The sequence below is a fragment of the Watersipora subatra genome, chromosome 3 (assembly GCF_963576615.1).
Source record: "Watersipora subatra chromosome 3, tzWatSuba1.1, whole genome shotgun sequence".
Taxonomy (NCBI): domain Eukaryota; kingdom Metazoa; phylum Bryozoa; class Gymnolaemata; order Cheilostomatida; family Watersiporidae; genus Watersipora; species Watersipora subatra.
In genome coordinates, this window is record NC_088710.1 from 65,302,685 (window position 1) to 65,327,652 (window position 24,968).

Here is a 24,968-nt window from a genome sequence, read left to right on the forward strand (position 1 = left end):
AACAATTCGCATAACTTTATTGTTTACAACAGGATTTATAAATCTTTGTCTACAGATTTTGTTAGATGGTGCAAGCCGCCTAGAGAAATCATAAGAAGATGACTGCAATCCATTGCACATACCATTGGTCGCGTGAACCTTTCATGAGCTTGTCAGCCTTTTTACTATTGGCTTCGTTTGCAGGACTTATTTACATATCTGGTACTGTTAGTTTTCATGATATTAATCAGTTTGCTAGCCGCATTTACAAACCCGCTTTAATATAGCACAGCTAATTATTTTTATGCAATTTTTGGTGTGCAAATTTTAAGGCATAAAGGGTGAAAAAAGAATCGTTTTTTATTAGAGCCTGGAATGCTGATATAAGCAAATACTATTTTTCATTTTAGAATTAAAAGGATGTCATCTGACAAGGCCAGTTTGTTAGCTACAGAGGGAGGGATTGTTAGTGTCAATGCTGCTAGCAGTATTAATGCCGATTCTACAGATGAACTTTCTCAGGACATCAGCTCTTCAGGTTTGCTCAATTTTACTGTTATTTAGTTAGCTATATCCAATTTTGCCTGTGACTCATTTGAACATGTGTTACAAGAATTTCAACAACGAGCTTCGTAAGAAACACGACCAGAATATACAATACATTTGGGAATAATTCTTAAACTCTTTGACCGCTTGAGGTTTTTATGATCTGGTGGTCTTCCACCTTGTAGATAAGAGTTTAAAGGTCTACCTACTCATACAGGTCTTATCATATTTTAGGTTCCAACGATGTGCCTAAAGCAGAAAAATGGACTAGAAAGCAAATACTAACTGCTATATCTTTATCATTAATGAATGTGTCTTTGTGTATATCCTTTGGAATAATCTCACCTTTCTACCCAACTGAAGCGGCAAAAAAAGGCGCAACAGCAACTGAAGTTGGTCTCGTCTTTGGAGTATTTCAACTTGTAATGTTTGTCACAGCACCGATATATGGTATATTTGTAAGTACACTTCAGCATGCTTGAAATATTCTTCAACTGCTCAGAAGAAAGCTTGATTGTTGTGTTAGTTGCGATAAGTTCTCTTCAAAGGTGACAGGGAATAAACCACCTTAACTAGTCATGCAGGAAGATCCTGGTCAAAGATTATATATAAAAAATATTACAATATATAAGTTAATATAATTTATTCTATATATTGCTCAATTTTTTCACAAATAGTTACTGGGCAAGTTAATTTTTAATCCGCTCCTGAGAATACCCAAAATGTAAGGATAATGCTTTAGGGGTGATAACTTTGCGGCGGTACCATCGTCATAAAAACTTGACCCTTGATTCTAGGCAAGTTTTTGTACCTATCACCAAGCAATAATATAGCTCTATATGGAGCTCTGAGAACCCTTGGCTTTTACTTGGTCCATATTATATTGTATGTGGGGGACATAAACTTTTTAATTGGTTGTTAAAATGCTGCTAAGTATAATGTTGGTGGATTTGGCCTGTGGTAGATTGCAAACATAGTTCTTCAGCAATTTTTTGTAGGCACAATATAAATGAAGAACTCTTAAGAGGTTTACCCACTTGCCACAACATTATTGACTACTGAATGCTATTAATTTTATAGATTCGACAAATGGGTGCTAAATACATGTTTGTTTCTGGTTCATTCATTCTTGGAGGCTGCAGCATATCATTTGGGTGAGTCAAAGTCAGCGAACACTACATGTGTGAAGCTTGTTTATCACTGAAGTTGCTGTGGATCATTGCTTGAGCCATTCCTTGACCTTCTGTTTGCTATCTGATAACAGATGGTATGATTGCTTTAGATAGTTAAGAAGATTCGCTGTAGGTGACAGCAGAGATTTTACCTAAAATACAGCAACTTTTTTAGAAGAATCTTCCTGTGTCATTTAAGTTATGCTAACAAAAATTTTCAAAGTAAGTTAATATTATATTGTATGCTGTCCGATGTAACCATGTGCATATATAGTATTATGTAAAATAGTAGTTCAGCCTAACGGCCTAACTGATGCTTTATACAGGTTTCTTGACCGATGTCCCGATGGTCCAGTGTATGTAGCCATGTGCTTTATATGCCGCTCTGTAGAGGCTAACGGGTGTGCGATGGTTAGCACTGCCTCCTTCGCTATCATGGCCACCACCTTTCCTAAGAATGTTGGACAGGCATTGGTAAGTAGTAAATCTTTAATCTCCATTGTTTTTTACGTGAAAGTTGAATTAGATAATGTCAATATTAAGTCCCATGCACTGGCTAAGCAAATATAGCAATAATGCTCACAGAAAATAATCATCAAGAAATCTACTCACGCCATATGTTTTAGCTTCTTTATTTTGCAAATTAAACGGATGCGTTTAGTTATGTTGGCTTCCTCCAAGCCTCAAGACCAAGGTGCATATTTACTGTTATCTCTTTATCATCTCATTATCAGCAACACCCCTTCATACCGCATCCACTTTAAGTGCCTGGCAACGGTATATTGGTCTATTTTATGTGACTTATGACCGTCCCTGTACATGGATGGCTTATAGATTTGTGGTCTAGACTGATATACTAATGAATGTATTTGTGTATGTGAAATTTTTCCCAATTAACTTCCACAAATTCCAATATTATGGTAATAAGAACAACTGTGGGTAGCTATCAATGATTATTACTAATTGTTGTATATACGCTTCAAATAAAGTGGAACAGTAGTTCCTCTTTATGACTGTTTTGTTGGAGCTTATCTTGAGCCATGTTGCAGTACCATATAACTCACATTAAACTCTCAGCCAACAGTAATTTGTGTCATAAGGATGGGCAGGTGCTAGCTATTATCACCTGACCAGCGTCGACACCTTTTCATTTATTACTGCTATCATATGATCCTTTTTTATTGTGGTTATTTTCACTAAACTATAATGAATATTTTCATGGTAATGTATTTGCTGAGTTATGTTTATTTTATGGTTTGGTGCTCTATTTGAGAATATATTTTCTTGCCCCACAAAATAACAAATTATGCTTCACAACTCCCGTTGAGCTATGAGAGTTGGATATTGAAGTTGTCCCTCTTTTGTCTGAGGCGTACCTTATCAGCATCAGCCACCTATAAAATGTACATCCTAGATATTGACTCGCTCCTTAGGAAGGCTTCTAATATCATTTTCTCTTATTTAGACCCTTTGTTTACAATAAGTTATTAGTTGCTAGTATTTTACTGTATTATGTATATTCTGTAGGGTACACTCGAAGTGTTCAGTGGTGTAGGAATGGTCCTGGGTCCATCCATTGGTGGTGCTCTCTATGGGGTGAGTAGTTTTTCGCTTAGTTCCATCAATGCAGTCAGACCATCTTGCTATATTATTATTAGCCAGTGTTGCCAGAAAGCGTTAATAACCTGAGATTAATGTAGACAAATTGACGGATTTACTAGAGAAGTTGTGTGTGTGTGACACACCAGGGCATAATCGTGTATCAACACTGCTAAAAAAAACTACCGGCAACACAAAACATTTGATTACTTCAGTGTGGTATGGCTGGGAGCACTTAAACTATATATATATATATATAGATATAAATATATATCTATATATAGATATATATATATATAAATATATATCTATATATATATATATAGATATAAATATATATCTATATATATATATATCAGTTGAGTTTACATCAAACTCACTAACCTCTGTTTACTCATTTCTTAGCACTTAACATCAATCAGCAGTTGGAAACTTACTAGAGTTGGTGTTACAAACATCTTGACAAAGAACGGAAGCAATTATATTTGGAGTTGCTCATTTTATTTTATTATAGCATAAGAAGAATAATTCAGAAATAATTTTATATCCTTTTTCCGAAATACTTTATGTAAATATAATTTTAATTTAGCAAAATGACGAGTAGCCTTTTAACGTTGAGAGTTATTAAACTGAACTTTCGTCTATATACATATACTAAACACCGTCTAGTGCAGGGGTCGGCAACCTTTTCCACTCAAAGAGCCATTTGGACCCGTTTTCCACAGGAAAGAACGCAGTGGGAGCCACAAACCCCCTTTTGATATTTTTAATTAAAAATAAATAAATACTACACGTAACGTTTTTGTTTAGATTTTAATGTTTTTATACCCTGTTTACACCATAAAACGAAATGGTGTGGCATATGTAATGATTTAACTGCTGAGAAAACAAAATTACACTTTTGCAAACAACAAAATAGTTTTGGCCGTCTTATTGGCGCATAAACTGTTATAAGGTGTGCTACCTGTATTAGTGTTGTTGTTTGCCAGAAGTGTTGTTGACGATATTGCGGTCCTAAGTGGCTGGCCAGCCTTACTAGATTTATAATTGTTTAACTCCGTTTGTTGACAAAATATTATAAGGTATCTTGTAGCGATCTGGCCCTCTGTGCGAATTCGGTAGTACGTTTTTCTGTACTTTTATGTTAAAGTTAAAGCCACGTGACAATCATGTGATAAGGTACTAATAATAATAATAGAACGTAAATAATGATGCATAACAAACGACAATGTTTGATTTATCACCATATTTACACTTTTTTTAAAATTATCTTACAAAATTTAGTGATAAAAACTTCTATAGTTTTATGAATTACTTGGCATATGGTGAAAAAGGAAAAAAATCTAAAGTCAGAGGGAGCCGCAGCGAGGGGATGAAAGAGCCGCATGCGGCTACGGAGCCGCAGGTTGCTGACCCCTGGTCTAGTGATACATATGGGTATATATATGCGTATGTATGTATATGTATATATGTATGTATACCACTATATATATATATACCATATACATGTATATGAACTATATATATATATAGTTTGTTAGATGGTCTGATCATACTCAACACAAACATAATATACATTTTTGTTTATATATTTTATATATGAACAAAAATTAAACTTACACTAAGGGTGATATTGATTTCATACAGCCGAATTCACTAGACACAGTGTATAGTAATCATTAGTGTGTCGGTAACTGCCTAGTAGTAGTAAGTAGTGGGCTGTCAAAGTGGTCCAAACAAAGTGAACCTTCATCTTCAGCTATAGAATAGTTGAAGATGAAGGTTATATATAGAATATATCTTCTGTGTATAATTTATATATATATTATATGAGAAAAAACTGTATTATTGAAATTTAAACACCTATTGGTAGTTTTAGACAATCAAAAAAAAATAGGAATCTACTAGTTTATGTAGTTACTGCCAATTGATAAAATAATACAGGATTAAAATTTTGAGTACCAATTTAAAACAACAGATGTGCAACACAAAATGAAAGTAACACATTTGCTCTGTTTGTTCTTTCTGGTGTTTGGTCATTTGCTGAGGTGTTGTTAAATATGCTGATGCATTTACAGCTCGGTGGGTACCTGCTGCCATTTATCGTGATTGGCTGTTTGGTATGGATAACGGCTATCGCTGCCTTCTTTATCCTTCCTACTGTCGGTGAGTACTTCTCTACTCTGAGAGCCTCTCTTCATACATGTTAACCACCCTGATTGCGCTATTCCATATAGTTCAATTCAGGGCGCTAAGATAGGGTGGCTTCATGAGTCCACCACAACTATACTATCATAGAGCAAAGAACAAGCTGCACAATGTACAGGTTGAAAAACTCACCGCTATTTCAATTAATAGTGTTAAATTTCAAAGCTTTACTGCTGCAAAAATTGATTCGTAATGCTTTGCTTTACTTCGAAGCGTAGAGTGCTAAAAGAAAGGAAATGGTTTTGTTTGTATTGTATGCTAGATAGTTGTCTGCTCTCGGTAGCAAATTATTTTGATATTTTTTTGGCCTCTAGCTTTTTTACCATCTTATGTGTGCTGTTGGGGTCAGGCTTGCACCAGTCAAACCAATTCATGTTTTAACATTCCTTGATCAGACATGGAATGCTGGTATTACATGGTACACTTGCTTCGGCTTGGCTACAGATTGTATTATATGGTACACTTGCTCTGACTTGGGTGCAGGTTGTATTGCATGGAACACTTTCTCCCTCTTGGTCACAGTGTGTATTATATGGAACATTTGCTCCATCTTTGTCACAGGGTGTGGCATTGAAAAATATTTATTGGCTTTATCATAGCAGGCACTACAATAAGTGAACTGTGCATAGCTCATTCCATGTGAAAGATTGCGCTCATGCTTTTGCTGTTTAATTCTCTGGGAAGTTTTGTCAGCGTCCATATGCCAGTTTTTATTCTTAATCACAATTGAAAGCATGAGCTTTAGAAAGGGACTAAGAAGTTCTGATATCATTCTTCATGTTGGCTGCCATAATAGAAGATTTTCTTGGACAGAGATCTATCAGTCACCACACACAAGCATTTCTTGTAACAATTTTATGCATCAATCAGGTATCACTCATACCATGCATCCTCGCCTCTCTCCAATGCTTTTTTATTTAATTTTCATTCGTTAAACCATGCAACACCATTTCAAAAGCTCTTTATTTCCCTTTGTATGGCGTCTGTAAATGTTCAACCATCAGAATTTGTCCATGGCTCACATTAAAAGGTTCTGCGGGAAAGATTCAGTCTCGCAGTGAATATACACATGCTATCTTGAGTTTATCTTCTGTATATTAATATCTATTGCGGGAAATAATGATATTTTTAGAAAAATACGTTGTGAAGTCACAGTGATGGTTGCCAGTCAAGTTAACCTCGTCCTTGGCAATAGTGTCAAATCGTGGCCATGTTGTGTATTGAAGCTGATCAGAGAGGAGTAATTGATGTATTTAAGAATGCAGTAATTTTTTAGTTTGTACTCTCGAACCCAGATATCATCTATAAAAAGTGATGATGCAACAAGATGACAAATCCATGTCAACTTTTTAAAAGCTAAATGATTGCCGAATGATGGCTAGTGATGTTGTCTTCAAGTTTCTCCATTGCAAAACACACTAATGATTTTGCAAGGTGTTTTTTGAAATTGCAACATATTGAGAATGACGGATTAGATAAGCAGATGAAATTTCTCCTTTAGATGATGTGGCAAAGCTCTCTGGCAATATGCTGAGCATACTGAAGATCCCGGGTTGTCTTGTTATCTTTTTGTGCATCGTTAGCTGTGGCATGTCGCTCAGTTTCCTCGACCCTACATTCAGTCCATGGATGACATCAACTGTGAGTACACTCTGCGGGTTGATTTTACTGGTCGAGCCTCTACTTACAAATACATAGTTTGAGTATACATTTTACTCTTCTACACTCAAGGTATTTCCCAGTGTATGACGTTCAATATTTTTGAAAATAGAGATTATAACAAGCTATAAATTACTTCTAAATAATATCGTTTGTTAGAGTAAGCTATGCTACTTATCCCGTCTCTCTACCTCCCGATCTCAACCTCGTCTCTGAGTTTATGCATGTCTAAGCCTACACATATGTTCATGTGTCTCTAAAGAAAGGTTATAATCAACACCTCCTTATTAGTTAAATTTGTTTACATGTAACGTAGTTTTCTATATTTAGTTTTCTGTATAATTTCATGTAATGCATATATTTTAATGTTATGTAGAATTACCATCAGAATTTATCATAGGTTGTTGAGGTTTGGATTTAATTACAGTGTATTCTTATAGTAGTATTTGCTTCGACATAGTTTATGAAAGTTTAAATATTAGAAGCCTGTCTCCAGAGAAATTAATTCCAGCCGTGCAGGTTTGACTAAATGTTAAATTTTTACATTTTAAAAGCGCATTGTTTTGGACGGAATAGACTGAGGTTTTTGTGTGTACTACTTGTAGTTCAATGGTGTGACAATCCCTCAGGTGGGGCTCATCTTTATGATTAGTCCTGGAGTGTATGCACTCAGTGCACCTCTTTCTGGGTATATCAGTGATAAGGTAAGACAACTTCTTGATTCGTCTAACCTGGTTACTTTTAAAATACCTGAGCAAGTTTAAAGGAAATTGTTGGTTTTGCTTCTCGTGTTAGTGCACATAGATGCTCAAGGTTAGGTGAGGCTGCTGTCCATGTTCAATCCAGTCAATCGGTTTTGGACCAATTCGTGCTCCAAAATCTAGAAGGCAACTGTTCAAGTTAAACTTACAGCTCCCAAATGATTGCGCTATTTGTAGCAGATAAAATTACAGCTTAAGATTTAATAATATTCTTGTATAATTTGATTAAACATTGCTTTTTAATTTTATATTTAAGTTGAGAAGAATGGCCAGATATTGGACATTCGTCAAACATCATCTGGTAAAAGCTTTAAACATATATATATAGGGGAAGACGGGGCACAGTGAGCCAATTTTTTTGTTTCTCAAATAAAATAAAAGTGACTGCTTGAATTGAGCAGAAACTTGGTCTATAGAGAGTTCAACATGTTGTTATTATTGTATTTTAATTCCAATGCTCTACTTTGGATCCATCGCGAGAACTTATTGTTTTTGCAACATGTTACACCTGGCTCACTTTGCCCCACTACTGGGGCAAAGTGATCCACCCAATGGGGCAAAGTGAGCCATAGCAATAAATATGTGATTTGCTTGCACATAATATATATTTGATATCTTTAACTGTGTTAAAACATAAAGTGTGACAATGGGCTAATTAAATTTGACTCATGACTAAGACATAGAACATGGTAAACTAAATATACATAGTTTATAACGTAAAATGTGGAAACAAGTCGTATGAGCATTATCGTGAAATAATGTAGTAAAAAGTGTGTCGCCCACAATGTCTCTATCAGCAGTATTATTGAGAATAGTTTATCTTACAGTATAAGCAGATAACTCCACTCTGAATGTAGTTCGATTTCTAACCCTCAGAGTCCCACCAGTGTTTACTGGCTGTCCCAAAAATATAACTATAGATTCGAAGTCAACATCATGAACGTCTTCCTCCTCTGGATAAACAAAGCAGTCACCAGCTTTTCTCATGAAATTGATGGTAACAGAGTTTTGATTACATTTCATGACTCTTCTTTCATACTAAACATTAAAGGTTGACTTGCAACAATGTTCACATTACAGTTATTTGGTATCAAAAGATTCACTATGTCTTACTCTGCTGTGTTGTAGGTGCAAAATATGTGGAAATGTGATTACAAGTTCTTAAAAGCTCAAAACGAACAGTTAATCGCAGACATCACGAGACTGCCGTAGATTAGAATCTCTTTCCAAAACGGCTCAAATGGGACGTAGTTGTACAAGATGGCTTCTGTTTACACTTTCACGCAACCTCATTCGTAGAAATATTTTCACAAATATAGTTCACGCATTCAATAAAACCATGTCTATTGTTTTTACGTGTCTATTTCATCGCCATTGTAATGCTGTCACTTTCAGCACTGATAACTTATAATCTACCGTGAAAATTCGTTTAATTTGTTAACCTTTGTTAAGGAGTACATATCATCATCTGATAAACATGATGAGCTTGTTGGTCACCTGTGATAATCGAAAAATGTCGCAGAAATTATTCGCAAAGTATGGGTCACATGATCAGATTACGACTAGACGATTAGTTCAAGTCGAAACAAAGCTGTAAAGTAGCGAGCACCTATATTTGATACAGGGTCTTCGGTAAAACCCGAAGTGCTTGTCCTAAACTAGTGCTACGAGAAGTTTTATATTGAGCCTTTTATTGGCCTTTCAATTCCTGTGAGAACATCACGTGACAAAACAACAACCAAATGTAATGACTACGTCAGAAAAATAAACTGATTTCAATCTACGGTGGTTTCGTGATGGCCACGATTAACTGTTCGTTTTTGAGCTTTTAAGAGCTTGTAATCACATTTTCACATATTTTGCACCTGCAACACAGCAGAGTAAGACATGGTGAATCTTTTGATACCAAATAACTGTAATGTGAATTTTGTTGCAAGTCAACCTTTGCTAGTTTCGTACCAAACTAAAACATGATCATTGATGTTAATATTGTCTCTAGTAGGAGTTGGCACATCTTCCTTTTCATCTTCATCTGGACTCTCTTCATCAGAACACAATAATTCTTAGGCTAACTCTCTTCTTCTGATGAAGAATCCGTTTGCTGTTTTTTCTTATTTTTGTTGTCTTGTTTTTAGTCACAGTTACTTTGGATGTTTTTAGCGTAGATCTAAACCAAGTAGACACATGTTGCTACACTTTAAACACCGGCTCACCTGCTTTCTTGTTTCTTGACCAGCTTGGTGGAATGCTCAGGTCATTAGCCATGCTGTATTCGTAAGCTAGTTTACGTACTTGTTCAGTAGATAAACCATAAAATCTTTTGTCTAGATTTTTTACATGGCCAGCCAACTCTTCTTCTTGCTTCTTGGTGTAAACTAGTTTCACTTCTACGCTGTGCACCTCCAACACGTCCTTTTTCAATATGCTTCTTAAGAGTCATACAGTTCACACCATGAATTCTGGCAGCTTCTTTAATTGACTTTCCATTTCCTTCTTCAATAATCTTTGCAGCATATTCTACTTGACTTATGACTGCCTGCCCAGTTTTACCTTTGTAGTTTCGCACCATTCTAAAATGTAAGCAGTACTTGCTTTAGTTTTGTGTAACATTTTTGAGAGTTTGTGTATGTGCGGGGCAAAGTGAGCCATTGGCTCACTTTGCCCCAATTGACTTTTCTTGAGAAAAATAAGCATGCAAGAAATTGTAGATGCGCAAGAGTTTTCATGTTTTACATGCTTACTATAATCATATGGGATAATATTTCTCTACTTTTTTATTTATGTAAAACAAAGCATTAACACAAAATGAAGACCACAAACTCAAAGCTGGAAATTTACAAAAAACATCAAAAATCAGTTTTTTGTTAATAAATTTCTTACCTTCAGCTTTCCAATGCTCTTTCTTTATTCAAAAGGACCTCCAGTGATCACATGACCTCTTGTAAAAATGATAACTCCAAATACAAATTACAATTTAAAAAATATATGGTGGATCACTTTGCCCCTTGGCACACTGTACCCCGCCTTCCCCTATACAGTCAAACATGGATAACTCGAACTTCAAGGGACCGAGCAAAAGTGTTCGAATTATCAGAGCGTTCAAGTTATCAGAGCACTGTCACAAGTCCATATATTTACTTATTTATTAGTAGATCCATGTACATATACAAACTATAATATAAATCAAAAGCACAAATGGCTTGTTTCAAATTAAATGCTTCTAATGTAAAGTTTAAAACGTTTTCATGAAAAAGTATAGAGATTTTTCTATCACTTGAGATTGGTTTGTTGTTTGAGGTGATGTTATTGCCAGGACATTTTTCAGATTGACATTGGCAAAACTTGATCGTTGTTGAAATGCTAAAAAAAAAGACATTTTTTTCTTCTGGGGTTTTACCCACGATCAATTTTGCCGTTTTTTCTTGAAGTTTATGCAGATTACCTTACTTTACCTGAGATTAGTTAAGAGCAACACTCCGAGGCAGTTCAATTAGAAGTTTTACGAGGTTTTACGGTACATTCTATATCACTCACGCTTTTTTAATAGATACTTATTGAATGTACACACGTATTCTGTGTTTAGGTCAAACGATGAATAGTTTTTTTGTAGCTCAGACAACGTATACGTTTAATTACAAGAATTTTTAAGACGATTTAAACATTCAACATTCCGACGTTGATTCAACACGGAATCATCGTCGGAAAACTATTCATCACGGGCTAGCTGGGTTACGCCACGCACTCAAGGATTTTCGCCACGCACATACAAAACAAAAACAACATGCGATTTTTGTTTTGTATGTGCGTGGCGAAAATCCTTGCACGCGTGACCCGGCTAGCCCGTGCTATTCATCGTATAGCAGTATAAATCAAATTTCACCAAACTTTTAGAAAAGTCGTTGACAAAAATATTTTGCCGATGGTGGTAATAACGACGCTTATGAATTACGAAAAGATGAAGTTTACCTCTATGGCTTTGAATAAAGTGATTTTCTAAAGCGATAACAACTGTTTCGGTAGCCGTTGGGCAAAAAACCAGTTCGAATTAACAGTGTTGAGTTCGAGTTATCTATAGCAATTTATCATTACGTGGGAACGGACCAAAGGAAATGTTCGAATTAACCATGTGTTCGAGCTATCCGTGGACGAGTTATCCATGTTTGACTGTATATATATACACAGTCAAACATGGATAACTCGAACTTCGCGGGACCGAGCGAAAGTGTTCGAGTTATCAGAGCGTTCAAGTTATCAGAGCACTGTCACAAGTCCATGTATGTATTTATTTATTAGTAGATACATGTACGTATACAAACTATAATATAAATCAAAAGCATAAATGGCTTGTTTCAAATTAAATGCTTCGAATGTAAAGTGTAAAACTTTTTTATCCAAAAGTATAGATTTTTCTATCACTTGAGATTGGTTTGTTGTTTGAGGTGATGTTATTGCCAGGACGGCTTTAGACTAAAATTGGCAAAACTTGATCGTTGTTGAAATGCTCAGAAGAAAAGACATCTTTTTCTTTTGAGTGTTTTAACCAAGATCAATTTTGTCGATTTTTCTTGAAGTTTATGCGAAAATTGCAGCGTTGGCATTTTTCCCGGGAAAAACTGTTTTTCCCAGGGCAGCCGGAAAAACTGGTAAAAACCAGGAACAACTGGTAAAAACCGGGAACAACTGGGAAATATAACGCCAGAATTTTTTTCGCCAAATATTTTGCTAAACAATGAAATATAATAAAAATGGCAAATTGGACCAAACAATTAGTTGTGTGACTCCATATTTATATTAATCAATAGTAATGGAAATAAAATAGTGTTTAAAAGTGGGAAAAATTAGAAAAAATCAACACCCAAGAAACGGGCCAACGTTAAATAACGATGAGCCTTTTACAGTCAGGAAATAGAACTGTTTTGACGTGTATTGTTTAGCACTTTTTTCCTTAGTGCAGACCAAGCTGCGCGACATGCTTGGAATGGAGAAAGCGTCCAAACTGGTAGCTTGATACCAAAACCTAAAAACAATTTCTTTAGGGTATGCTTCGGCCGAATACGAGGATTAACTTTTCTTGGACAATCAATTCTCAATACTCTAATCTGTTTGTTTAGTTCACCGGTCTCGACTACTTGGCATCATCTTCATGTGTTTTCGTTTTTCAATTATTTTCTAATTGTTGTATTATGCTTACTGTCATGTTTCACACATCAGTTTTGCTTTTCATTCAATAGTACTATTTAATATATGTAAATAAACGAATATTATCTTGTGATCTGGTCTTTTTATTCAATATTTAGTAAAGAAACCAATTATAAAAGTTAGGCGCTTTTTTAGCCTGTGTACTGTTGAAGAGCCATAAACAAGCTCTATGACAGCTAATGGTATAAGTGTATTGTTATTCGTTATTCTTCATTAGTCAACTTGTTAAAAAAGAGGTTTTTTAGTTTTTCCCGCTTTTCCCACTTTTGGACAAAAATGAGTTTTTCCCGGGGCGGTAAAAACCAGTATAAACCAGCTGTAATAACCGCCATGGGAAATACTATGCCAACCCTGGAAGGTTACCTCACTTTTCCTTGCTTCCGAAGGTCCATCGCTAAGCGGATGTTTGGTAAAAATCAAATTTCACCAAACCTTTAGAAAAGTCGTTGACAAAAATATTTTGCCGATGGTGGTAATAACGACGCCTATGAATTACGAAAAGTTGCGGTTTACCTCTATGGCTTGGAATAAAGTGATTTTCTAAAGCGATAACAACCGTTTCGGTAGCCGTTGGGCAAAAAACTGTTCGAGTTAATAAAGTCGAGGTCGAGTTATCTAAAGCAATTTATCATTACGCGGGAACAGACCAAAGAAACCGTTCGAGTTAACCATGTGTTCGAGCTATCCGAGAGCGAGTTATCCATGTTTGACTGTATATATATATATTGTAGTCCAAATTTGTTCTTTAGTTCGAAAAATGCGGACTAATCTAAAAAATTGGAACTAGTCAAAAAATCAGTCTAGTCTGATAATTTGTGACTAACCAAAAAATTTCAGTTCACAACATATCTACTATATAAACGTAATATATATATGTATATATATATTGCAAAATACCTTGTTTCTTGGAGGTAACTTAATTACAAATTGCCCAGTAATCGATGTCAATGGAAGCAATGGAACATACTTTTTTCCCGCTAACGCTGTTGGCATGACTATGGACAGACAGACAAACGGACACTGCTCCTATTATAGTAAAGATTTCATGAGTATATAAATACAACGTGTACATTTATATTTTCTGTAATAAAATAAACTTTGGGGATCAGTATTTGAATTGGCTGGTGCATTTTAAATTGTGGAATCTCTAATGTTAACTAACAAGAGCATACAACTGACATATTACATAAATATAAATTACCTCAACATGGCAGCCGCCGTAAGCTAATGGTATGGCGCCTGAGCATTGGCTAGCTAACATGGACATTAATAGGCTGTCTCTTGCTCATATGTCTATGTTTTAGCAAAGCACAACTGCTATGGGTTCACATCACAAATATTTTTATAAATTGCTTTACTGAGGACAAATTCATTACTAAAAAACCAAAGACCATGATTGTAATTTGAGAATGCTGTCAGTTAACCTATGGATAACTGCGTCAACCAGCCAAGTGTATTGCCAATTCAAGTGATAATGCAATTCAAACGAAATTATGCTTCAGCAACTCTGCAATTTGGTTCAAAAACTGCTTTCTGAGACAGAATGCGGAGATAACACAGCAGATAGCAGATAACAGCACAGATGTCGATGAGTTGTAGTTGGTTAGTAAGTATCACAATTAGCATGCTGTCAAGCAATTTTGGAAGGGTTTGCTGCTTCTCACTTCTCCCACAAGTCAATACTGCATGTCATCTGAACATAAAAAGTAAGGATATAACTTGTTGCAACGAAATGAAGCCAATGACTCCTCATTGTTTTAGGGTTATCAAGCCTCGATGTCAGTTGGAGGATTTTGGCTGACTGGTGTGGCCTTCGTTCTTTTAGGACCCAATCCCCTCCTCTCATCCTTTATACCTACAGCGTGAGTAATTTAGAGTGACCCATATTCACAAGCTATGCTCCAATTCATATAAACTTGACGCTGTGATGATTATTAATCTAAGTGGTCCAGCAACTTTTCTTGTAGAATATGGGAAACTGTCATAGCTCTAATACTACTCGGTCTGGCTATTGGAGCATCAATAATACCCATATTTCCTCTTGCACTCACAATACTCAGGTAAGTGTGACATCCGTATTTTTCTTTTGCACTAACGATACCAGAGTAGGTACGACACCAGTAACTACTCTTCTGCATACTATGCTCTGGTAGGTGAGACATCTGTATTTCCATGTGCATTCATAATACTAATATAACATCAACATATGTTATATGCATTGTTAGCCGTGTGAGCAGTATATGAAAGGGAAGCAATTCTTCAAGAATATAATCAAAATTTTAGTTGAAGGAATATTTTGCGGAATATTTTGAAGGAATATATGTAGCTCTATACTTTTAGAGAAAAAGGTTTCGAAGATAATCTGGCAACCTTTGGTTTGGTGTCTGGATTTTTTCAATCTGGATTTTCCCTTGGAGGCTTTGTGGGACCAACAGCTGCCGGTTATTTCGCTGATACGTACGGTTTTGCCTGGTCCTCCTCAATATGTGCCATTATACTTGTAGCTGTGGTAAGTCATACAGAAGGAAAACCCTGTTCACTGGTTGATGTTTAGACAGTTATCTTTTAGTTGAAATTTCAGTTGCTTGTTTGTCAGTCTGCTTCAATGCTCATGCTGACCAAAAAACATTAGCATATGTATTGCTTTAGCAGAATGATAAAATGGGAGTTGTCATATAATTGATCATATAACAGTCGGACAACTCTTATTCAACCTTGAAATTCTTGACATGATTGTACCTACTATAACTGTGTTACAGCGGCTAGTAAGTTAAACTTCAATTTCTGCATAGTAACAGGAGTGTAAATGTCAATTCTGATGAGACCTCCTTAAAATATACTTTCACATTGGAGTGTATGATTTTTAATTTCCGAAGAGAAAAAACACAATTTGGTCATGTATATTCCTTGCTAATTTTATGGAGCTTTAAATCTCCTCGCTGTTCTTCTATATGAGGCTGTTATTTTATAGGGTCTGGTGCTCTTCGGCTATGTGTTGACAATGAAATCTCTGCATCGCTGGCCTCCTGTTCCTTTGAATGTTGAAGCTGAGGCTGTACCCACTAACATCTTGAATTCCCAGCCTCCAGATTATGGAAGCATTTCTAATGCATGAAGGTCCTGTTCATTTCTATCTACATGTGCAATGATGCCAAGTGCCATCTATTCTCATTTCATCCATCAACCAATGTTTTCAATGTGTTTAGCAGGTGGTGTATTCTTGAATATGATTTCCGGCAAAGAATAATACCACCTTTATGGAAATGGGGGTGGGATTGAATATCGCATTTGAAGTTATGCATAATTCTGCAGCCATCCATAGATTATACATTTAGCAGGTTAATATTATCACCTAAGGTAATGATTGTTTATCTCTTCACATGTTCTACTATTGAATTCTCTGACTACTACAATATTTCTTCAGTAGTCATAGGTAATCTCATATAGCATCTACATTTTGGTTTTGTATATCATCATAATATACTGTTTCTTTAGAGATCATATATGTTTGCTAGTATCTTTCATTGTTTATCCGTTACCAAGACAAATCTTGTATTTTTTATTCTTGGATGTTGCTCAATTTATTTTGTTATACCGAGGTGGGATATTAAATTATAATTCTGTTTTTATTGTTACCTTCAGTATTGATTAACTAGCAATGATTGTACAAAATTTTAAATTATACATTTTTAATTCTGACAAAACCAATTATTGTTCTATAATGAGATTTTAGATACTGTTATAAGCTGTTGAACATTCTGTAACATTGAATCATGTAGCAGATAACTGGGTTGGTTGGTTTTAACTAGCTAACCTGTGGTAATAACAATAATAAATAAATCAAGAATCAATGCTCATTCGTTCATTGGTACATGGAGCAATGAAATCTTTGCATTCCTCCTCTGCTTACTCTGAATATATAAGATCGTTGATGTCTGGTTTGCTTGGTTCGCTTTTTAAAAATTGTGCCAGAAAAAATATTTTGCGGTTAGCTCTATGGGAAAAGTATTTTTGGATTTTTAAGGGTAGTTATTGCAGCTGCAAGTACACAACAAACTTCATCGTCAAATCATTATATTTGATCTAGTTGTACTAGAATTTACCATGAATTCAAATATTCCATGATCATCATAAAAAGGTTGATGCAAAATTTAAAGACGATGTAAGAATCATTTGTTTCATTAACCTATGAGACAAGATTTACCTATGTAAAGCAATATAGAGATGTGTTGCTAAAGGTGTGATGCGCAAACAACATGCATAGTAAACAAGAGTCACAAATTTGAATGTATTTGTTTTAAATGCAATTTTGAGCTGAGAATAAATTTCCTTTTTTGTTTGTTATTCGAGAATGTCAATTATCTCCCCTGTAAATAAGATTATTTCCATAGAAACATCAAATTTGCAACTTTTTATCATAATTATTTTGCAGTGATTTAGGATGTCAGTGGTGAAATCAAAATTCATCTTTTATCTATTTTCGATTATTCCATATCCTGCAATTGTTACACGCACATGTAAACTATATACATGTATATACCTATATATACATGTGTATATCATTGTATGGTTTAATAGCTTAATTTTACAAAAAAAATTCAAAACAGTAAAAGTATAATTATGTTTTATAACCTGACGCTGATAAATCATAGAAAATAATAAGCTACAAGATAAGTGCATTCATAGTTTGAGCTTTGACATGACTTGTGTAGCACACATACATGGCTCTCAAGAAATTAATTTGATAAACATTGACTAAGCACACAGGTCAAACACTCAGTCACTGTCTAGAAAGCGGAAAAACACTTTTTAAAGAGCCTGAAAGGTCTGTTTCTAATTGTGTATACCTTCAACTTGTCTGCAAGGGCTCTCAGATTCACAGAACACGCTATCAGAGACTAACAACAGCAAAATTGAGCTTGCTATGAGAAAACACAGTGAGGTGAGTGAGTATTTTTTTAGACTTGTGATACTTTACCACTCAAACATTTAAGGTGAGATAACGGACTTATAATTATTCTATAAAATAATTATTATGTAATTTAATTACGCTTAATAATAAGATGAAAGGAATGCTGACATGGTAGTGTGTACAAACCACTAGTAGTAACTACTGATCAAAATACTTGTATTCAGTTTGAAAAATAACTAAATTTCAATCCAGCAAAGCATTAATCATTAGTTTTGCCCACGTTTACCAAATGGACAAATCATGCATGTATTCACTCTAGTTTATTGGTCTAAGCTGACTAAGTGATAGTGATTTCCCCAGTTAATGTTTTTCTGGTATTCATTTAGCCACATGAAAAGAGTCCGAAACCTGCTACTCATGATACACCTTGTCAAGATGAAGATGAGCCACCAAAGAAAATCACAAGAACCAATTCTGCTGCCCACTTATACGCATCAAGACCTACATTTAAACATGTATGCATGATTTGTGAAAATAAGGTGCGGTACTACTCACACAAATCAACTACTTGCAAAGCTGTCCTTCATGTGGCCAAAACTGTGTCTGCTGGTATGTCTACTTACTCTGTAAATTAAGATAAGATATGATTTTTTCAGTTGCTTTGACTATGATTAAGTAATTGATAAGCAGTGCCCTGTATTGTTTTGCAGACCAACTTGTACTGGTATGGCACTAATGATTGGCATCATATCGCCCTACAAGCAACTATGGCCCTCACAACGGATTTAAACTCCTATTGACATCTTCAAGCATGGTTTTGCATAAACAACTTGCTAATTTTGCACAGGTACACATTGGTGCACCTGTCTACATATGCAGATGGATTGAAGAATGCTGCTACCATCAAACAGGATAGAACGTGTACTTTGTAGAACTTTGATCAAGATGTGGTTGCTTTAGAGATGGCCTCTCATAACAAGTGTTATGCTGAGTATATCTGCGATATAATGCTCGATACACAACTGGTTAAGTGGTGAAAATGTTGATCAACCTTGCCTTAACAGAATCAATTAAGATTGTTCACTACTTACCTATGGTATCTTGGAACTTTTTATGTAAGGGGACAAGCAGATAGCTGTGCCTCCAGCTGCAGTTTGTGAATATTACAGCCCAGGTTTTCAGAGGGCAACTGAGTTAGAAACCTTCTCAAAGGACTAGTTCATACCTATGGCAGACATGATTAAACTGCCATAAATGCAGTGACTCCAAGGTATTGAGGATGTGGGGCCATCCTTGTGAATGCCATGGGGCTTATTCAAGCCCTGCGTGCCAGTGCCATTTCTTCAACATTTCGTCAACTTGCTGATACCATTATTGATGTGCTTATTGCTCATGCTAAGAAGTACAAGGCTGCTTGTGTGGATTTTGTGATGGAAAAGTATTGCAAGAATAGAGCTACTAAGGCTACTATGCTCGGAGATAAATTACAATGTGAAAATCTCATAGGTTTGCATGGTTTCTCTAGCTGTGATGCAGTTTCATCCTTTGCAGGCTAAGGAAAAAAGAGTCATAGGAAACTCATAAAAACACAAGTCGACTTTTAGGAGGCAATGAAAGCATTCTGAGAATCATTTAAGTTTCGGGGCAACTTTATTCTCTCTGTGAGACTTACACATGCAGACGCTATGGCCAAGAAGGTAGGCACCCAGGAAAATGGCACAGACTTAAGCTGACTAAAGGACAGGCTGTTGTGTTTAGGTCTAGGCCAGTCAGTCCCTCCCTTCCTTCAACCGCTGAAAAACCATGTGCATTGTGTCAATTACGTAGCAGCTACCTAGATGTATATGGAAAGAGGCAACAACATAACTTGCCAATGTACCATTTCCTTCTTTACATGGGTGGACACTGGGTAAGAAAAACGATTAGTATGCAGTAAAGTGTCATACCAGAATCATGCCTCACCTGATATTCTAATAGCAGTTCTATGGGAGTGTCAAGAATCCAGGTGCCGAGGGAACTGATGTGCCAGTATCATGGCAGAACTGCCTTACACAGAGCTTTGCACATGCGTGCACTGAAACAAAACTGTAGCAGGAGTAGCAGAGGATACCGATGGTGAGGAAAATGACTAAGAACTCAACATATTGAACAAATAGTTGAGATATGCGATATTTTGAAATATCCCAGCTCGTTTTGTGAGACTGTTGACATTAGCTACTAATACTATACGACTAATAATAATGCTAATAATAATCACCAATTATTATTTTCTATGATTCATCAGTGTCAGGTTTTAAAACATAATTATAGTGTTTTGAAGTTTTTTGTAAAATAAAGCTATTAAACCATACAATTATACACACATGTACATATACACATGTAAATAGTTTACATGTGGGTGTAACAATCGTAGGATATGGAATGTTCGAAAATAAATAGAAGATGAATTTTTACTTCACCACTGACATCCTAAATCACAGCAAAATAATTATGATAAAGAGTTGCAAATTTGATGCTTCTACGAAAGAAATGTTATTGACAGGGGAGATAAATCCTAAAATACTATTTTTATTAAATTTCTTATAGAAGTGGGAATGGCAGCTGTGGCAACTCTTCAGTTTTGAATTCTCCATATTAAAATTAGTCTAAATCACTGCAGAAATCGCCACTGAAAGGGGGTGCCAATGGAAATGCAAGATAAACTGCCTTGGCCCACGGCCTATATTGGCGGACTAAATTATTCGCAGCTGAACACATTCGCGAATAAATTAATCCATGAAAGCAGCTAGCAATAGCGTAAAACCATAACGTGCGTATAACACTTGTATGTTTTTATTTAGCTGAAAAATTAATGCCGATCATGCTAAGCTATAAAATTTCGGCTGCATCTATAGGTTTTCGTGATTTTGAGGCCTTTGGTGAACCAAAAACTTGTGGAAAATTATGAGTTTTTTCAATGTAAAGAAACTGCAGGAAAGGTTTTTTTATTGATGATGTCATGCCAAATTCCGAATAACTTGGGACAACCTTGACAATATTTGTAAAGAAATGTGATGCACTGGCAATGTGTTTAACTCAAGGCCCCGACGATGATTTTTAAAAAGTTTAGAACTCAGCTACGTATATTAACTCTGCCTGACGGTTAGTTTTTAGTTTGAGGTAGAAGTTATACGCCCTTGTGTTAAAAATGAAATTAACTAGTCATTGACTTTAATAATTCGCGAATTTTACTGTCCACGAACTCGCGAATTATTGAATCCATCGAATATTTTCATCCTGTTCGGTAATACTGTTGTCAATCAGATACTAAAAAATCGCATAATACAGCCTCCGTGGTTTCCATAGCTAAAGGTATACCAACACTCGCTTGATCATCAAATGTAATTACTGCTTTGTTTAATCCACAAGTATTTATTGCAGCGTTTTATACAAATAGAATTATACTATTGTAGCAACTTGTAATGATAAGATCTTTTCAATAAATGCTATGAAACTCTAACAAACTTTTGAGAACACAATAGATCTCAAGACAATAAAAATGCCTGCAAAAACGCAACATTTAGATGATGTACCACAAGTATTTACGATGGTCAGAGTAGCTGGTAGAATTTGGTGCATTGTGGCTGTTGCTGCTCTTGCTTCCAGTGGGATTTCAGGACGTTTAGAGAAAATCAGTGAATGTGCTGCAGGTGCACACAACTTCTTTTTACATTAATAGTCACTTAGACTACAATAAAAAATATAATTACTTGCATATTCTGTGTATATATAAACTCTGGCACTAGCCCTCCAAGGCAGTGTAGACACTTAACTCGCAAAACAAAACATCACCCGCACTATAACCAATAAAAATGTATAAATAGTTACACTCTTTTTTAGCATTTTTTATTTAACGCTAACAAATTACCAAGCACACTATAGAAATCGGGATAATGAAAAAGTTTGAAGAAATTTGTAACACTTAGCCAATGATATACCATAATTGCTCATCATTTTCCGAGTGGCTGCTTGTACTGCCAGAACTAATGCTGCAGGTTGAGTGTCATTAAGTTCCATCACAGCAGATCCTTGTCCTACAGGTGGCACCATAAAAACTCTATTCTTGGTTATGGTTAGCTGGTCTATGATGAGAAAAATATGATACATTTGCATCAAGTATATAGGGTTGACTATTATGCACATTGTCAATATAATCTGCATCAGACTGCTAACTTTGTACATGCATGTTGCGGCAATAGTTAAATGGCTGATGTAGTATTGCACAATCAAAGGTTGAGTCATACTATTTCTTTATTAGCACAGTTCACTTACTCAGTTATTACGCAATATTCTATTTTTAGCAACTGACTAATAATGCTGTTTTTTCTGGAAATAACTGGAATAATGTTTTTAGTATATAAAGACTGACATGCTGCTGGCTTGAGACATTCATTATTCACTAGCAATAAAGGCAACGTCTAGTGAAAAGTTTTAATCTTTTCTTGATAGACCCGCACAAGGGGTCATATATAAGAACTCGGGGTGTCACCACATCTACTGTGTGACATATTTGGGGGCTTGTCCGGGATCATCTACCTTAGCCAGAATTATTCTGAGGACCGGGGGGAGGGTATAGTAGGTGATCTCATTGGTGGATACTACATCCAATAATCTACGAATCTTTACAATTGGAATCGTTTTACCTTTGCCAGAGCTATTCTGAAGAAATTAGAAATTACTACAACCAAGCTGAACTCAAAATGGCAAGCTTATCAGAACTCATAAAACTTGGAAAAGAAATGGGATATGAAGCAGAACCGCTGCAGAACTACATTAAAGAACAGTAAGAGCTCCAACGAACAGAGCGGGGAAAAATAGAGAACTTGAAAAACTGAAGATAGAAGCAGTTCTAGTGAACTGAAACATGCAACATGAACTGTAAAATAGAAGCATGACGAGGTTCAATACAGTCATTAAAAGAGACCTAATATTTTTTACATCAAAACAACAATTCTATTGAACAAACACAGTATAACAACTGTTGTAAGATATATAATACAGTTTCTGCTAAGCTTTCTAACCTATAACCCTTAAAAAGGACAGAAAATTATGCATTTGTACATACCAACTGATTTAAGTTTAGCAACTTGTTCGTCCATCAGACGATTTAGAGGCATAATGACTATAGCTGTGTGATGAGTACCTGAGCACAGATCAGTGACTATTAGCATATCAAGTAATACATTGGATGCTCCATTTTTGAAATATTATATCATGGCAAGTTTTATTGAAGGTTTAAATTTCAACCAATAAAAAGTTGTAGCTAGTAAAAATTTATAATCATTTACACAACTAAACACGCAATGGAACAGCCATATTTGAAACATTGTTACTACATGTATATACATTTATTTAATTAGTTAGAATTGTGCTCTCATAGGGTTATCTGTTCATATTTAAATCGCATATGCTATTATGTAATATTTTTGGCGGATAGACAGAGCTTTTTTTTCTTCTGTACACAGTTTTTACTTTTAATCAATATCATTGCTAATGCATTTTATTCATTACACTTACAAAACATATACACTACAACTCTGAGGAGGGTTTTTATAAGACACTATATCTAGATACATATATCTAGGAGGCTTGAGTATAGATTGAGTAATCGTCGTTCACATTGTTGATAGTCAATAAGGTGTATTCCATGACATTATCACATACCAATGAAGTGATTAGCATATCAAGGAATTCAATCATTGATTTCAATTGAGCATTACATAGTGGAAAGAAAGACTCTTCCTACTTTCTATTGACATTGCCTCGCCTAAGGGGTGTTACATCTCTCAGTTGGACTTGATCTGGTTTTCAAGACAACTCAAGGTTGTTCACTACAAAACTATATTACAGCAATTAATACAATATAAAAGGTTTTAGTAAAATACCCAACCCACCCCATACCTTACGGTTTAAACTACCTACTTCAATTTTTCATTTTATTTGAGAATAGATGGCACACTTTTTAGAGCATTTAAAAGATCACAAGCTCAACTATAAAATAAAATTTTGAACACACTTTTTAGTTTAGAGTTGTAGAAAGTGTCTTACTATATCTGACAATGCTAAAACAAACATTTAGAAAATAAATAAAATTTCTTTAATAAAAATAATAATTTAATAACAAAAAATTGTTAATTGTTAACGCTGTTAACAATGCTAACCTTGATAACAATGTTTTCAATCCTTTGTGAAGCTTTATTTTTAATTTCATAGAGTTTAGACGTTAGCAGCCCAGTACAAGAGTAACAAAACCAATTTTTTTTCTTTTTTTTAATCAAAAGTTTATCTTGCATTGGAAGAAAATATGGCCAAAGCAGTGAATTTTAGGTGTATTAAAACCATAGAGTTATCTCCCCCTAGAGTGATAACTGTGCATTCAACAACACGAGCGTTTCCGGTGCCAACAAGGAGCGTTTAGGCCACGCCCCTTTTTTGTGCTAGTCAGTCGTAGTGATCGACAGAACAATAACGTCAGCCATGAGAATGATCATGAATTTCCAGTTAAGATAGTAATTATTGCTCATATTAAAAAAATGATGATTATAGTTTATTACTCTAATATATGCTTATTATTTAAAGCAATTCAATGCCTACATGCATGGCAAAGGCACTGAATAGATGGTGTTAAGTAAGTGAGTTAATGCAATCAGTTACTCCAATGATATACAGCCCCCACACATGAGGGGCTGTATATCATTGGTTATTCATAGATAAGATAGATAGTCACACTGGGGTTGTATTACATTGGTGTGATGGGAAGCTAATCGACTGCCATCAACTGAAAGTATTGACATTGTATGGTGATAGAGTGATTCATTGTCACCTCAGTTCACAAACAGCCCTTGCATGTAATATTAGATTTCAATACATATCAATCAAATACATAGACTAGCT

General features: G+C 35.3%; 1 protein-coding gene across 1 annotated transcript; it reads left to right on the forward strand.

The window, feature by feature from the left end:
- The first annotated feature begins 64 nt into the window (after window positions 1–64).
- On the forward strand, window positions 65–16,952 carry LOC137392176 (MFS-type transporter SLC18B1-like). The gene is made up of 13 exons (XM_068078815.1): window positions 65–201; window positions 390–517; window positions 760–983; window positions 1,606–1,679; window positions 2,024–2,171; window positions 3,225–3,293; window positions 5,375–5,462; window positions 7,006–7,145; window positions 7,769–7,867; window positions 14,885–14,985; window positions 15,091–15,183; window positions 15,464–15,632; window positions 16,095–16,952. Exons 2-13 carry the CDS (start codon window positions 400–402, stop codon window positions 16,236–16,238), a joined length of 1,467 nt encoding a protein of 488 aa, XP_067934916.1. The 5' UTR covers window positions 65–201; window positions 390–399; the 3' UTR covers window positions 16,239–16,952.
- The last annotated feature ends 8,016 nt before the right edge of the window (window positions 16,953–24,968 follow it).